This window comes from Branchiostoma lanceolatum, chromosome 1, assembly GCF_035083965.1.
Source record: "Branchiostoma lanceolatum isolate klBraLanc5 chromosome 1, klBraLanc5.hap2, whole genome shotgun sequence".
NCBI classification, from domain to species: Eukaryota; Metazoa; Chordata; class Leptocardii; order Amphioxiformes; family Branchiostomatidae; genus Branchiostoma; species Branchiostoma lanceolatum.
The window spans coordinates 7,711,076-7,728,238 of NC_089722.1; the positions used below are offsets into that span (position 1 = coordinate 7,711,076).

At 43.0% G+C, this 17,163-nt stretch overlaps 4 protein-coding genes across 7 annotated transcripts; 1 reads left to right on the plus strand and 3 right to left on the minus strand.

The window, feature by feature from the left end:
- Positions 1–363: 363 nt before the first annotated feature.
- On the minus strand, positions 364–4,195 carry LOC136431451 (N(G),N(G)-dimethylarginine dimethylaminohydrolase 1-like). Of its 4 annotated transcripts, none has more exons than XM_066422829.1 (6): positions 4,109–4,195; positions 2,815–3,183; positions 1,862–1,961; positions 1,435–1,631; positions 1,068–1,208; positions 364–605 (listed from the first exon to the last, which is right to left on the minus strand). In XM_066422829.1, the coding sequence occupies exons 2-6, from the start codon at positions 3,181–3,183 to the stop codon at positions 501–503; spliced, it is 912 nt and encodes a 303-aa protein (XP_066278926.1). In that variant the 5' UTR covers positions 4,109–4,195; the 3' UTR covers positions 364–500. The 4 variants fall into 4 exon arrangements, with proteins under 4 accessions (XP_066278926.1, XP_066278943.1, XP_066278952.1 ...); XM_066422846.1 differs by having other exon boundaries at positions 2,815–3,147; positions 4,109–4,167; XM_066422855.1 differs by having other exon boundaries at positions 2,815–3,147; positions 4,105–4,130.
- A 527-nt stretch (positions 4,196–4,722) lies between these two features.
- Positions 4,723–9,092, minus strand: LOC136431423 (toll-like receptor 4). The gene has a single exon (XM_066422798.1). The coding sequence runs from the start codon at positions 8,081–8,083 to the stop codon at positions 5,201–5,203; it is 2,883 nt and encodes a 960-aa protein (XP_066278895.1). The 5' UTR covers positions 8,084–9,092; the 3' UTR covers positions 4,723–5,200.
- A 111-nt stretch (positions 9,093–9,203) lies between these two features.
- On the minus strand, positions 9,204–16,404 carry LOC136431417 (toll-like receptor 13). Its single transcript, XM_066422789.1, has one exon. It carries the CDS (start codon positions 12,523–12,525, stop codon positions 9,631–9,633), a length of 2,895 nt encoding a protein of 964 aa, XP_066278886.1. The 5' UTR covers positions 12,526–16,404; the 3' UTR covers positions 9,204–9,630.
- LOC136427470 (TLR4 interactor with leucine rich repeats-like) lies at positions 13,834–16,479 on the plus strand. The gene is made up of 2 exons (XM_066416385.1): positions 13,834–14,409; positions 16,186–16,479. The coding sequence occupies exons 1-2, from the start codon at positions 13,834–13,836 to the stop codon at positions 16,477–16,479; spliced, it is 870 nt and encodes a 289-aa protein (XP_066272482.1).
- The last annotated feature ends 684 nt before the right edge of the window (positions 16,480–17,163 follow it).

Genomic DNA, 17,163 nt, shown 5'->3' on the forward strand with positions numbered 1-17,163 from the left:
CTTTCTGTAACACTGACTCGATTTTTATTAGAAAAAAGAATGCTAAAACGGTTCGTTCCCGATAGATTCGGTAATATTGAGATGGTCGTGGTGAGTCTCAAGGTCAAGAGCAACGACAGGAAAAAACTGACTGGAGTAAAAACCCTATAAGAACCAATTTCATTTCCCAAGTAGCGGAATGAGAAAATATAGGAATGCGGGAAGCTTCATTAGCGAGATACAGGGCTTTTCCAAACGATCGCTGGAAAATGGGGCTGTAATTTATGATAGGGGATGAATTTTCGCTTTTTCAACTTGTGAGCGTGAATGGATGCATGATGTATAGCATGTGATTAACTTATGAAAGAACAAGTGACTCTTGGATATTTCAGAATCAAGTTTAATATCATGGGGTTAATTCATATCTTAGATGTTCAAATCAGAAAAAAAACTGAATAACCAAATGCGTTGACCAAGAAATTGGCGTGGCCTTAACGTGATGTTTTCAGTGCCAACACAGTTCACGGAAGTAGGACAGAGCAGCAGGTCAAGCCAGCATCAACTTTCTCCAGCTCGCCAATGGTCAGCTCCACACGGTTAACGTCAGGGAACCTGTCCGCAAACCTCTGTAATAGGTGAAAGATATCTTTAGAAAAATTCTGAGGTAGTGACTACTTCTTGATAAGGACCCTCTGGCCATTGTGGCTACTTTTTGGCGGTCCCTTAGATTAGTTTTCCCATTAACGCAAATGACACCAAAGTGGAGGCGGAGCTTTTGTGTGTGAGTGAATCGTAGCACAAGTATTTTCGGATATCCAGATATCTTCTGACCTCTTTCATAAGTGTGTAAAGCTTACAAAATAGAACATCAGATTGATGATCAGAAGATAACATAAGAGCTAACCGATGTAAGTTGTGCAAGCCGTGTACGCTTGAGCTACGGTGCATTGAAATGCAAATCAAGGACACCAATATGGCAGTAAGCACTTGCCCTCTTCATTGATATGGAATGTGATTTAAACCACTGTGTCACGTACTAGTGTGCGTTACTTATGTGTTGAGTAACTGGAGTACTTTAATCAACAAACCTTCACGCTTTCAGCGCCTTCTTGAGTTCTGCAGTGGACGAGGTTTCCGTTGAAAAAGATGACGTCACATGTATGGTCGGCGAAGACTTTGTCAGGCAGCCACAGGGGTTCATAAGTGAACTTGGCATGCTTCTGAATTTTCTGAAATGTGATCAGAATGTTTAAAGAATTGAATCTAATGAATTGCTAAGTTATAGCAAGGAATTAGCATCCTATCATACCAGGTTCGCCACTTCCATATGTCAAGCTAGGCGTTTTATGGCAAAAGATACTGATTTCTCAGATAATAGAATATAATGCAGACACACCTGTTATGTCATCCCATGGCATCCACGTATAACAATGAACAAATAAACAAACAAGTTACCTTCCAGGCGCGAACCCCCCACTTGCTCTCTCCTACGGCCAGGACTCCCGGTGCAGCCATGCAGATGACCCCCTTCAGGTGGAATTTGGGCGGGTCTAGTGGGATAGAGAGCACGGGATACTCCGGAAACGTCTCGGCGAGGATCTTGTGGCCCTTAGGGTTGGAGCACGCAGAATCACCGACGAAGAACTCGTGTCCTGACGAACAACAAGATGACAGACCCATGACGTCAGAAGTCAATATAACGGCGCCCATGGATCGACGGTGTAATACAATACAGGTTTTGCTATCGCAAAACTAAACAAAACTTGTGATAATCTTACATGTAAGCACACAACATAGGAATTCACAACGACCGTCAATGCGTTTTTTTCACTATCCTCCTTGCCACCGTGACAAAACTATAATCAAATATTCTGTAACGAACCAGTGAAAACAACGTCGCCGCCCTCTAACGTCGCCCTTTTGTTCCGGATCCTGTGTACCTCCAGTCCAAGGTCTGTGAGTACCTTCTCTATGGTGTCGACCTTTAAAAAGGAGAGAGAGAAAAAAGTATGAAACATTATGAAAGAAGACGAGCGTCGAGTCCGTGGTCATGTACTAACAGGAAACTTGCAATCGATATCTACAGGAACGCCATTAACTAAGTGTAGTTTATTTATCTTTTGTTCTGTTCTTCAATTCTTTGGGATTGCTAACGATTCGGTGGGGTGTAATTATTTTAAGGTGGACCTAAACCCCGGCTGAGGAATTCAAAGAGTATATGAAACTATATGTTGCAGTTAACTATGGACTTTGAGCTTTCTTAATTTGAGTCCATTGGATTGACTACAATTGTTGGTTGAGTTTCAAATTCAATGTTTAATAGTTGGTTTGAAAACAGCATCAATTTCGTTTTCAATCAATTCTTCTGATATTGCTTTTAGAAGTTTATTTTGCTCAACTAAAAGTTTTTAGTGTCTTCCACTTTGGGTCAATATCAATCAACCAACTGGAAAAAATACATTAGACCACAAGACATCACGACTGAGTATGCGCACTTGGAACTTTGAGATTACTTATTGGCTGACCATGTCCATGATGAGTGCAATGCTGGTATGTGTAAAGCCCCCCTCTCACTGGACCGGCGGCACGCTAGCGGCGTCGCTGCGGCCGATCGAATTGACAGAGCACTCAACGAATTTCATCGACCAAAAAACGAATCTTTTTAAGCTTTGTGCGTTTTGTTGTCTTTTTGGTCCTACATTGTCCTTGTACGTTTTGAATGATATTCCCATTATAAAGTCAAGGGTAACACAAATCCAGTTTAGGACGCAGCGACGCCGCCAGCGTGCCGCGGGTCCAGTGAAAGGGGGACTTTACGTATATATAGAATTTCACCTCCTTCCTTCGCGCTGCACCCTGCGGTCGGGTCAGAAGTGCCTTGTTGCCGACCACTACACAGATGTCTTCCACGAAGGGGCAGTCGGGGGTGGACTCATCCGCCGGCACAACGGTGACCTCCAGTCCCAGGTCCCGCAGGGTCTGCGTGTACACCTCGTGCTCTTGGCGCGCTTTCTCCAAGTTGATTGGCGCGTAGATGGGAAGGCCTTGGAACCCACGATCTTCGTGGGCCTCCGAGTGGTCCCGAATGGAGTCGGGAATCTGACGAACGATGGCTCGTTTGTAGGTTCCGAAGTTGGCTGAAGACATCTTTGAATATTGGTGACGTAACTGGTGAAAGCGGAAAAAGCTGAAGCGTTGTAACATCTTTTAGAAGAAAAAATGAATTGATTTATATAAAATTTCGGACGAGCAATACAAAATCTTGAAGTCTGAGAAATTCTCAGTTTGTTCTTTTTTAATTTTGTTTTCTATACTAACGACCTATTTCTAATACCAATGGCCTTAAACCAGATCTATAAGACAAGGATTCTCTGTTTTTTGTTGTTGCCTGGAGCATCAATTGTCCCACGTATTAAACTTACAATGAACGTACGTGCTTAGAGATTCCGTTTGAGATCAACATGTAACACGACAGTCGGACCTTTTCATTTCCATTAATGTCACTGTAGATCAATGTATTAACTTGAAGTTGAGGATTTATAAATGGGAGACATTCCTAGCATCCTGTTCGGAGTCTATTTCCACAGAGATTCCGATCGGGATCTCTCCTGCAGATTCGGCCAGATCGCAATCTCTTTATTGATATATATGCCAGCTGTGACGTACCTGCTCACTTGTCTGACCAGAATAATGGTCTTTCGTAACCAAAGCTATTGTTAAATCCTTCTCTTTGTTATCAAGGCAGGTGTTACATTGTTTGTCCCTAGCCTGTTGGCCACAATTTAATCTTCGTCTATGTCCAATTTGAATGAGTAGATTGAGAGCTACTCGATTATACATGTAGTCAGGGATCCTTTGTCAACGGCGTTGTTTCTTTGCAGAAATTGCACAGCTTATACATGTATCAAAGTTTTGACGTAATGTAGTGTTCGTCGATTGGCCCCATGTTTCATGTGGAAAAGGTAACACAACTCTGACCTCTGGCCTTCTCCAGGATAACCATGGACACGATAGTTAAAATCTATCATGTTACATGCCCATACAGATAATGATTTATCATAAACATGCTGCAAAATGTTGTTTAAAAACAAAAAAACGAAGCGAAGGAAACAAGGAAGCACACACCTACCTGCGCCGAGAAACCAGGACGGTGACTGACCCGTTTGACTGGGTCGTGTCAGATGGTGCAACATTTGCATAAAGCAGGTCTTTCAGGGAAGGAGACGTCACAGCAATTATGCAAATGACACCAACTTAGTCAACAACCATATCAATATAAACACTGACAGTCTACTGAAACCAGCTCAGGGGCGCACCCGGGGGAGCCACATACTCTCAAATATCAAACAATCAACGTTAGAACATACATACAAATATTCATACTTCCCCCGCACCATCCCCTAGTGGAATGCCCTGCCTGGCACGGTAGTGACGGCCCCCACCGTTGAGTCGTTCCGTGCCAGGCTGGAGGTCTTAGCCTGGGACCCCCCCCCCCCTTCTTTGCCCCTCGCGGGGGCATCTGGGGTTTAAGTTGAAGGAACTTGTTGTGCACAGCAATTAGTCAATATCATATGTGGACGGCATCCATCTGCTTGTATGGGGTAAGGGACAGTCAGAGAAGCCCGACTGTCACTAAAAAATATTACGATCGTTCATACTAACATCTGCTTGGAGATCATTTTTTCACTCCTGATTATGACAGCAAACTTAGGGAAGAAAAAAATCGGGAAATCTTGATACAGATTCCGTAACAGCAATGCTTTATTCATTTCACACAAAATGATATGCATGATGATATGCTTAGACAAAAGGAAGTACTATCTACTTGCTAGTTTGTGTACTAATTAATCTTTGAAGAGCGGACGATCTTCATGAGCACTCTGGTTATCGAGCCAAAAATCAAAAGTCACATATTCGCAATATTTCTACATTCTACAACATATGTTGCATGTACTTATTAGTATTTACACTCTTCCGATTCAGATAGCTCTATGTACAGCGTGTAATATGTAATTGGCTTCAACAATCAAGATAAGAAAATACTGAATAATGTATATACGTAGTCCGATGACCATGCTGAAAACAACAATATACAGTCTATCAAAACCACACATGTACGTCTACGTTCTGACACGTTCTGTTGAAGTGTATCAGTAAAAATCCAGGGGATACAAAAACTCCCGACCACACCGGTCACATACAATGCAATATCTGCAGCATATTACATTCTTAACAACGGTTCAAGTTCGTCGTCTTCGTCTCCCATTCCACCATCTCCCGCCTGTTCAACGTTCACGGGTTTCCCCAAGGCGGCCCGCAAGCGTCTCCAGAACAGCGGCCTGCCCCGCGCATCCCCCGGCCACTCCAGGTACGTGTCCCGGTCCATCACGGCCTCCAAGTGTCTGTACTTCTTCAGCAGCGGTCGAGGAATCCTCTCCAAGAAGATGAGAATCAGTCGACAACTGCCGCCCTTGCCGAACAAGTTGTCCGGAGTCTGAGCCAGCTGCAGCTCGAACTCACACCAGCCGCTCCGCAGGAAGCTCCTGGTCAACACGCAGATGGTTTTCCGGCTGGTTTCGATAGCTTTGACGATGTTGTTTACAATGGGGGCACCTGGTAAGAAGTTTCTCTGATGGATACAGAGTTTGTATCTGGGTTGGTCTTGGACATTTTCTAAGTTGTGGCAGAGTTCGTGCACCACCCACCTAATGTCCTGGCTGTTATGTGCTACGAAGGCATCGTACACAAACCTACGGCCTCTCATTGGTTCATCGTCCTCATTTCTACGTCTTAGCAAAAACATTAGGTATTTAATCTTCCAATGGTGATAGCTGATCAGGAACACTGCAAACATATAGAACAGAATTGCTGAAGACGACAATGTGCAGGCTAGTGGCCTGTTAGGCTTAAATGCGTCGTTTGTACAGTTGATGTAGAAGTTTGACAAACGTGTGCCCGCGTATTCTGGGGGCCCGGCACAAGTGTACGAATCGAAGAAGTATGCTTTATCTGGGTTCTTCCTCGCCCATTCCGAAAACCAAATAAGCCTACAATCACAGTAGAACGGATTCTCTTCAAACTGAATACGAGAAGCTTGCCGAACGACGCGCCCAAAAGTCTCCTCTTCGAAGACGGTGAGTTTATTATGAATCAAGCTAAATATCTTTAAGTTAGGCATACCGTCAAAGGCATGTCTTCCTACGTTGACAATTTGGTTATGACCGAGGTCTAAGAAAACTAAACTATCCAGGCCAGTGAAAGCGTATGACGAAATTGTGCTCAACGAGGAGCTAATTTCAAGCCTCTTCAATCTTCGCAAACCATAGAAACCATACGGTTCAATTTCTCCTAGTAAAATGTTTGAACTAAGATCCAAATTTGTCACATTCTCAAGGCCTTCAAACATCTTACTCGTAATTGCGGCTATTCTGTTGCTACTCAGATTAAGTTTCTCTAATTTTCTTAGACCCTGGAAAGCACGAACTCCAGGTTCAATTGTGCTGATGTTGTTATCATATAGGGACAAAGACACTAAGTTCTCAAGACCTGAGAATTCATTTGCCTTTAGAAATGCTATTTCATTTCCAGCCAAATAGATAGTCTTGACACTCGGTCCTACAACATTTCTCGCCGTTGTAAGGCGATTGTAGGATATATCAAGATGGGCCAGAGCATTCAGACCTACGAAAGTTGTGTTATCAATGTGGACGATGCCGTTATTAATAAGATATAGGATTTGAAGATTAAGGAGTCTTCTGAAAAGTGTAGGCGGAATGATGTTCAAATTATTTGAGCTCAAATCCAAATAGGTAAGGGCAGGTAGGGGGTCGAAAACTTTGTCTGGCAAATTCCGGATATTGTTATGTTGCAGCTGTAGCTTTTCTAGGCTTTTTAATCCTATAAATGCACGCTCATCAATGAAAGTAATATTATTCTTGTTCAGGTCCAAGTCCGTTAGGTTGTTTGAATGTCGTAAGACTTCTGCTTTTAACACACTCAAGTCTGAGCCGTAAATACTTAGTTCCTCTAAACCTGGCAGTCGTCCAAAAGTTGTGTTTTCTATGACAAAGTTACCTGGGACTGGTCCCAATTTTAGCTTTTGTATCCTTGTATGCTGTAATTCTGGTAATATCTTTTGCAATTCTGAAGACGGAATAGACGTTTGGCTAAGATCTAATGTTTTCAAATGTCGTAGCCGTAACAAAATGCCTTCTTCAAATATAGAAATCGGATTGTCACTCAAAACTAACTCATGGACGGGTACATTCAATAGAGGAACTACGTTTTGAAAGCGGAACTGCTGTATTTCGTTGCTGTTCATATTAATGCTGTTTAGGGATGTTAGGTTTTTAAAGGGCATTCCAAATTTAGGAATGGAGAAGGAGTTTAGTCTTACGTTCAGTGTTCGCAGTCTAGCTAGTCCTGACCACATTTCTTCCTTTTCTAAGTTATCATCAGAAAGCCTATTGTTCGACAGGTCCAATAACTGTATTTCTGACTGAGGATGAAAAAGCCTGTTGGGGAGGGCACTTATCTCATTACCTTTCATGGTGAGCCTTTGTAGTCTTTGATGTTCACAAAATGCACACTCTCCGACAATAATGGCGTTTAAGCTAATGTCCAACAAGGTCAGGTTGTGCAGGCCCTTAAACAAACGGCTGTTCAAGCGCTGTAGACGGTTGGCCCAAAGGATGAGGGTTTCTAGACAGGGAAGAGACGATCGTGAGGTTATGTTGTGCCACTGAGAGTCTCCTAGGCCATTTCGTGATAAGTTCAGAGTCCGCAAATTTGTCACAGAGGCAAATGTTCCATTTTCTATATACTCGATACTGTTTCCACTCAAATCCAAGTACTGCAAGTTCTTCAGAGCATTGAAAGTTTTTCTGTGGAGTTTTTGTATCCAGTTGTCACGTAGATTTAGGCGGAGAATGGACGCAGGCAGATCTGGCGGGACATCTCTGAGGTCACTGTACACGTTCTTACCCACGCATTTAACCTCCGTTGGAGTCCATATTTCACATCCGTGTGGATTGTCCGAATTTCCAGCAGATAGGATCACCTCTGATAGGAACAACGACAAGCTCAGACAGGCCGTAAGCCACATCTTCGAAGTGATACTTTGACAGAGACTTTGACGTCGGATAACTGTCAGAAACTGGTCGTTAATCCAAGGGGTAAGTTGATCTGACCCTGACTACTAGAGTCAAACACTGGATAGCTGCAGGTGATACGACCGGTCTTCACTGGAGGATTCAGTCCGGCTGAATTTGATCCAAACGACAATGTTATTCTTTAAGATGCTCCAATTTGCCAGGCCCCGTATACTCTGATACTAGCAAACGTGATATGTTGATAACCCGGACAGTCTGATCGGACCAACTGATCCCAGAGCGTCGCATTCAAGCAAGATCTGCAGCCTTCTGTTTGGCTACGGATCGGGAGGTATCGGTCATATGAGGAAGTATTGATTCACTTCAACTAATTTCAAAAGGCTTAAACAGGACCACTCGTTGATTGTATCGGTGCTGTTCCGCTTTCGACAGTGTACAAAGCAAAAATAATGTTCTGTCGATTAGCTACTATACACGCTAAAAGTTAACAATTGTCGGCCACTGTTGACGGCCACTAAAGTTATGTGAAGATTGCGAAAGTTTATTTTTGGTCCGTATGAGTACAAAGAGGAAGTATTGATTCGCTTCAACTAATTTCAAAGGCTTAAACAGGACCACTCGTTGATTGTATCGGTGCTGTTCCGCTTTTAACAGTGCACTAAGCAGAAGCACTGTTCTGCCGACTGGCTACTATAACCAGTGTCTGTTTGTTAATGGCCGCTGAAGTTATTGATAGATCTTGAAGATTTGTTTTCAGTCTGGACAGGTCTACGCCAAAGCCGGAAGACACTACAGCATTTCGGAAAAGATGTGGCTTCAGCACCACGTCCAGGAGTTATTACACCGGTGACGTCACTACTACAACTGCCGAATCAGTTTTACTTCTAACTACACGCATGGTTGCCTCACGAGTGCCACTTCTACAAGGTCACCAAAGGCTACCACTGTCTTTCCATTTTCACTGCATTTGTATTTTCTTGTCATATGGACCATCGCCGGAGGGGAATGAAATTCTTCAATTCGGACGCGAATGTCATCCATAAATTTACTTTCCGTTGGCTTTAAGACAACAAAGTTGGGTAAAGAAAATAATGAAAAAAACTGGATCCAGACTCCGTAATAACAATTGTATATTCATTTCAAACAAAATAACAATATGGTAAAAACGTAACTACAATCTATTTGCTTGCATGTACATGCGTATCGACTAATCTTAGAAGAGCGGACGATCTTTACCATTTATTATCATATTGCTACATTCTACACCATATATCGCACGTACTTACAATTGGTAGTTGCAGTGTTCATGTTTTGATGGCGCTATGAACAGTGTGCATTATATTATTGACTCCAACAAAAGCAACGTGACAAGATTGTACCAATTAGTCTGAAAACCATCCGAAAAGGAAAGCGAGTAGAACAGCCTCTGTAAACCGACCGCGGTACCATTTGTACCTAATGGCGAAATGTACCAGACAAATGTCCCGGGGGGTGCAAACATTCCCGAACACAGGTCATACAATAAACTCTTTGCAACATATCACACCCTTAACAACGGTACCAGCTCGTGGTTTTCGTCGTCTCTCAATCCACGGTCTCCACCCTGTTCAACGGTCACGGGTTTCCCCAAGGCGGCCCGCAGGCGTCTCCAGAACAGCGGCCTGCCCCGCGCTTCCCCAGGCCACTCCAGGTACGTGTCCCGGTCCATCACGGCCTCCAAGTGTTTGTACTTCTTCAGCAGCGGCCGAGGAATCCTCTCCAAGAAGACGAGAATCAGTCGACAACTGCCGCCCTTGCCGAACAAGTTGTCCGGAGTCTGAGCCAGCTGCAGCTCGAACTCACACCAGCCGCTCCGCAGGAAGCTCCTGGTCAACACACAGATGGTTTTCCGGCTGGTTTCGATGGCTTTGACGATGTTGTTTACAATGGGGGCACCGGGTAAGAAGTTTCTCTGGTGGATACAGAGTTTGTATCTGGGTTGGTCTTGGACATTTTCCAAGTTGTGGCAAAGTTCGTGCACCACCCACCTAATGTCCTCACTGTTATGTGCTACGAAGGCATCGTACACAAATCTACGGCCTCTCATTGGTTCATCATCCTCATTTCTACGTCTAAGCAAAAACATTAAGTATTTAACCTTCCAGTGGTGATAGCTGACCAGAAACACTGCAAACATGTAGAACAGAATTGCTGAGGAGGATAATGCACAGGCTAGTGGCCTGTTAGGCTGAAATACGTTGTCCTCGGGCGACGTACAGTTGATGTAAAAGTTAACTAATCTCGTGTCCGCGTACTCTGGAGGTCCAGCACACTTGTACCAGCCGAAAGTAAAGAAATGGAGTTTATCAGGGTTCTTTCTCGCCCATTCCACAAACCAAAGAAGTCTACAATCACAATAGAACGGATTCTGTTCAAACTGAATACGAGAAGCTTGCCGAACGACGCGTCCAAATGTCTCCTCTTCGAAGACGGTGATTTTATTTTTTACGAAAAGAAATATTTTCATGTTAGGTAGACCGTCGAATGCATGCCTTCCTACTTTAGCAATCTGGTTATGACTGAGGTCCAAGAAAGTTAGACTATCTAGGCCCACAAAAGCGTATGACGGAATTGCTCTCAATGTGAAACCAATTTCAAGCCTTTTTAAACGCCTTAAACCATAGAAACCATACGGTTCAATTTCAATTTCAAGTAGAGTGTTTGAATCAAAATGCAACTCCGTCACATTTTCAAGGCCTTCAAACATCCTACCTGTCACCGTTCTAAGTTTATTGCCACCTAGATCAAGTTTCTCTAATTTTCCTAGACCTTGGAATGCATGAGGTTCAATTGTTCTGATATTGTTACTTTCTAGGCACAACGAGCCTAAGTTCTCAAAACCTAAGAATTCATTTGCTTTTAGAATTTCAATTTGATTTGCCTTCAAATCAATAGACTTGACGCTCGGCCCTACAACAGGCAGTCCAGCTGTGGTAAGCCGATTGTAGGATAAATCGAGATGGGTTAGAGAACTTAGCCCTATGAAAGAAGTGTTATCAATTTTGGTAATACCATTACTAGAGAGATCTAGCCACTGGAGATTTAGGAGCCCTTTAAAAAGTGCAGGCGAAATGGTGTTCAAACTATTTGAGCTCAAATCCAGATAAGTAAGGGCAAACAGAGGGTCAAAAACTTTGTTTGGCAAAGTCTGGATACTGTTCCGTTGCAGCTGTAGTTTTTCTAAGCTTTCTAATCCTGTAAATGCATTTTCATCAATGATAGTGACATTATTGCCATTGAAATCTAGGTCAGTAAGGTTTTTTGAATGCCGTAAGACTTCTGCTTTTAACACAGTCAAGTCTGAGCCATAAATACCAAGTTCCTCTAAACCTGGCAGTTGTCCAAAAGTTGTGTTATCTATGGCAAAGTTGCCTGGGGCTGTTCCCAATTCTAGCTTTCGTATCTTTGTATTCTGCAATTCTGGTAATATCTTTTGCAATTCTGAAGACGGAATTGACGTTTGGCGAAGATCTAATGTTTTCAAATGCCGTAGCCGTAGCAGGATGCCCTCATCAAATATTGAAATCGGATTGTAACCCAAAGCGAACTCATGGATCGGTGCGTTTAACAGAGGAGCCAAGTTTTGAAAGAGGAACTGCCGAATTTTGTTGATGTACATGTAAATGTTGTGAAGGGACGTCATGTGTCTAAAGGACTGTGCAAATTTAGGAATGGAGAAGTAGTTTTGTCTAAGGTTCAGTGTTCGTAGTTTCCCTAGCCCCGACCAGAGATCCTCTTTCTCTAACACATCATCAGAAAGCCTATTGTTCGACAGGTCCAATATCTCTATTTCTGATTGAGGATGAAAAAGCCTGTTGGGGAGGGTACTTATCTCGTTGCCGGTCATGTCGAGTCTTTGTAGTCTTTGCTGTCCACAAAACGCACACTCTCCGACAATTATGGCATTAGACCTAAGGTCCAAGACGGTCAGCTTGTGTAAACCCATGAAATACAATCCATTCAAGTCCTGCAGACGGTTTCCCGAAAGGATGAGAGTTTGTAGAGAGCCGGGAAGAGACGAGCTTATGTTGGACCACTGGGAGTCTCCTAGACCATTTCTGGATAAGTTCAGAATCCGTAAATTTGTCATCGAGTCAAATGTTCCGTTTTCTGCGTACTCGAGACGGTTCCAACTCAAATCCAAGTACAGCAAGTGCTTCAGAGCATTTAGGGGCTGTCTGTGGAGTTGTGTTATCTCGTTGCCTTGTAGGTCCAATCGCAGAATGGACGAAGGAAGGTCTTGTGGGACATCTTTGAGGAAGATTGTATGCGCGCATTTAACCTCAGTTGGACTCCATACCTGACATCCGTATGGATTAACCCCATTTCTCGCAGATAGTGCTCCCGACAGGAACCACGCAGACAGACAGAAAATGGCGACAAGCCTAACAGTCATGGTAAAATCTAGCAGAGAGTAGGTTGACAAAACAGTCAAATTCCAGATGCTCTTCTCTTAACTGTAGTCAAACGCTGGATCTATCTACAGGTGATACTTCCTTCACAAGCGGATTCAGTCCGGCTGAATTCGATCTGATGGGCAATATGATTCCTAATTCTCAAATTCCCCAGCCACTTGTACATGCTGACGTTGTATGTTGATGCGATGGACAGTCTGATAGGAGCAACTGAGCCCAGGGAGTCACATTTAAGCAAAATTTAGTATTCTGTTTGGTTACGAATGGGGAAGTATGACGCATATGACTATGTAAAGAGGAAGCACTGACTAACTAACTTATTTCAAGTACTGTCAATAGCTTAAGCAACAGGAACATTCTGATTGCATCGCCGCTTTCAACAGCGTACAAAGCAGAAGCAATGTTTTGTTGACTAGCTACTATACACTTTATTTCATCACCGTATAACAACGACTACAGAAGTCATTATACCTGGATTCTGAAGACTGGCGTCTGGTCTGGGCAGGACTTGGCCAGGGGACGACGCCATATTCTTTCGGGAACGATCCAGATTCAGCTCCAGACTTACGCAATTACTTGAAGGATTCTTAACCACTGTGAAATGATCAGAAATTACAATCATGACTTTTTCGAGTATATGCTGCCCACCATGTACAAACAGCTTAATAAAGTATTAGTGTCATGTTGAATGGGTTTGTTCTAGTCATATGGCTGTGAGGAGGAAGTTCTGTGTGCATGTTGTCAATAAATCAAACAGAAACACATCATAATCATAAATCTGCTATTCCTCTTTCAACAGTGCAAAAGCAGAAGCGATATATTGCTGACAAAAAAGTATTCAGATGACGTATTCACATGGGGCGGCGTGTTCTGGTTTCAGTTTCTAAGCGATGACAGAACGTCTGAGAATCTAATCAAAACGAAGATCCAAAACATTTCCTCTTTATTTGTGAACGAAATATCATTACCAGATTGAGACTGCACACTGTTGTGTACGTATTGAAAACCGCTGCCTGTTGAATAAAAGACAGCAGGACTAATTCTGCCCAGCTCGTACTGTCTGTAGCTTACGTTTAGAAGTGTTTGACTCCGGATCCCAAGCAAGGACCATATCAGCCTCAAACACGTTTTGACAGTTTTCGGACAGCGATTCTCTCTTACGTTTTGCCAAAACGATGTGGGCTGTGGCCTTTCTCAGCCTGTCTGCGTGGATTTTATTTGAAATGGCTGCTGGAAATGCTGACAATCCACACGGATGTCAGGTATGGAGTCCAACGGAGGTCACATGCATGGATATGTACAGCCTCCAAGATGTCCCGCCAGACCTGCCTGCGTCCATTCTGCGATTGGATCTACAAGGCAGTTGGATAAAAGAACTCCACAGACAGCCATTCGATGCTCTAAAGAACTTGCAGTACTTGGATTTGAGAGGGAACCGTATCGAGTACATAGAAAACGGAACATTTGCCTCGGTGATAAATTTGCGGACTCTGAACCTATCAAGAAATGGTCTAGGAGATTCCCAGTGGTCCAACATAAGCTCGTCTCTTCCCTCTCTACAAACTCTCATCCTTTCGGACAACCGTCTACAGCAACTCAATGGATTGTCGTTCAGTGATCTACGCAACCTGACTTTCTTGGACCTTAGCTCTAATGCCATCATTGTCGGAGAGTGTGCGTTATGTGGACAGCAAAGACTACAAAGGCTCGACTTGACCGATAACGAGATAAGTACCCTCCCCAACAGGCTTTTTCATCCTCAGTCAGAAATAGAGATATTGGACCTTTCGAACAATAGGCTTCAAGATGATGTGCTAGAAAAGGAGGAACTCTGGTCAGGACTAGCAAGACTACGAAAACTGGATGTAAGCCAAAACTACTTCTCCATTCCAAAATTTGCACAGTCCTTTGAGAATCTAACATCTCTCAATACTATTTACATGTCCAGCAATAAAATACAGCAGTTCCGCTTTCAACACGTAGTTCCTCTATTGAACGCACCGATCCATGACTTAATTTTGGAAAACAATCCGATTATCATATTTGAAGAAGGCATTCTGTTTCGGCTAAGGCATTTGAAGACATTAAATCTTGAACGAACGTCTATTCCTCCTTCGCAATTGCAAAAGATATTACCAGAATTGGAGCGTACAAAGATACAAAAGCTTGAACTCGGAACGGCTCCAGGCAACCTTGTTATAGATAATACAACCTTTGGACGACTGCCAGGTTTAAAGAAACTAACTTTTTACGGCTCAGAACTGAGTGTGTTAAAAGCAGGAATTTTACGACATTCGGAAAACCTAACTGACCTGGACTTGAAAGTGAATAATATTAGTATCATCGATGAGAATGCATTCATTGGATTAGAAAGCTTAAAAAGGCTGAGACTGCGACGGAACAATATCCAGACTTTGCCAGACAAAGTTTTCGACCCCCTGCTTGTCCTCACCAATGTAGATTTGAGCTTCAATAATTTGAACCCCATGTCAGCTAGACTTTTCAAAAGACTTATACATCTTCAGCGGCTATTTCTAGCGGGTAACGGCATAAACCAAATTGATAGCACTTCTTTCGTAGGACTAAATTTTATGACCCATCTTGATTTATCCTACAATCGGCTTACCACAGCTAGAAATGTAGTAGTGCCGACCCTCAGATATCTTACTTTGAGAAGGAACAGATTTACATTTCTAAAAACAAACGAATTCTCAGGTCTAACAAACTTAGTCTATTTGTCCGTTAATGGCAACACTATCAAAAGAGTTGAACCTCGAGCATTCTATGGTCTAGAAAAATTGGAATCACTTGATATAAGTAGCAATAGCATTGCCACTGTAACCAGTAGAATATTTGAAGGCCTTGAAAATGTGACAGAGTTAGATCTTAGTTTGAACGATGTTCTAGAGATTGAACCGTATGGTTTTTACGGTTTGCGACAGGTGAAAAAGCTTGACATCAGATACAAATTGAGGACGATACAGTCGAATGCCTTCACTGGCATGGATAGTTTAGTTTTCTTAGACCTCAGTCTCAATCAGATTGCCAGAGTAGCAAGGCATGCATTTGACGGCCTACCTAACTTGAAAATATTTCTTTTGGTTAAAAATAAAATCACCGTCTTCGAAGAGGAGACATTTGGCCGCGTCGTTCGGCAAGCTTCTCGTATTCAGTTTGAACAGAATCCGTTCTATTGTGATTGTAGGCTTCTGTGGTTTGTGGAATGGGCAAGGGGGAACCCAGATAAACTATATTCCTTTCAGCTTCATTGGTACAAGTGTGCTGGGCCCCCAGAATATGCGGATACAAGATTAGTAAACTTTTACATCAACTGTACGTCGCCTACTGTCGACACAGAATTTCAGCCTAATCTACCACTAGCCTGTGTATTATCCTCCTCAGTAATTTTGTTCTACATGTTTGCAGTGTTCCTTGTCAGCCATTACCATTGGAAGATTAAGTACTTAATGTTTTTGCTAAGACGTAGAAATGAGGACGATGAACCAATGAGAGGCCGTAGGTTTGTGTACGATGCCTTCGTAGCACATAACAGCCAGGACATTAGGTGGGTGGTGCACGAACTCTGCAACAACTTAGAAAATGTCCAAGATCAGCCCAGATACATACTATGTATCCATCAGAGAAACTTCTTACCCGGTGCCCCCATTGTAAACAACATCGTCAAAGCCATCGAAACCAGCCGGAAAACCATCTACGTGTTGACCAGGAGCTTCCTGCGGAGCGGCTGGTGTGAGTTCGAGCTGCAGCTGGCTCAGACTCCGGACAACTTGTTCGGCAAGGGCGGCAGTTGTCGACTGATTCTCGTCTTCTTGGAGAGGATTCCTCGGCCGCTGCTGAAGAAGTACAAACACTTGGAGGCCGTGATGGATCGGGACACGTACCTGGAGTGGGGGCCGCCTTGGGGAAACCCGTGAACGTTGAAGAGGGTGGAGACATTGGAATGGGAGATGATGATGGCCACGAACTCGTACCGCTAAATAGGATGTAATCAATGTATCGCCAGGCCCACGATTGTACTTAGCAACTTTGTAGTCACGAATTGTAGCATTGTACACTAGTATCCTATTTGGATGTTTCATGCTTGTTTTAGCTAGCATTTTTAAAACCCATACTATGTTGTTGAAGTGAAAAGGAATACTGCAACTGACAATAGTAGATGCAAGGAGGTTATGTGATACAAGAAATTTTGATTCAATGAAGTAGGAAATCAGGATCGAGTGATGTAGGCATGGCGTTTCTTGCTTGCTGTTACACTACAGAATGTTTGTCTGTTTTGTATATCATTTTAAGAAAGACATATCAAAATAAATCTTGTTTTATTCACGTCTGATTCCGCCTGGTTATGTTAATCAATCTAATCAAAAACTGTTGAAAGGCTGCCGTTGTATTTCTTAGGGTTAGAAGCTGAAACGTGTAAAAGAAAATGGTTAACTATTGAAGGTGGCCCAAAGTTTCTTGGTCTGTTAGCTATGTTTAGTTTAGGCAAAAGATGTTGATCAATAACACAATGTCAACAAATGTTTTTTTCTCCTTTCAAACTATTGTGGAGTGACCTTTCATGTTATCAGAGACCAAAACATCACTTTTCTTCTCAGAGG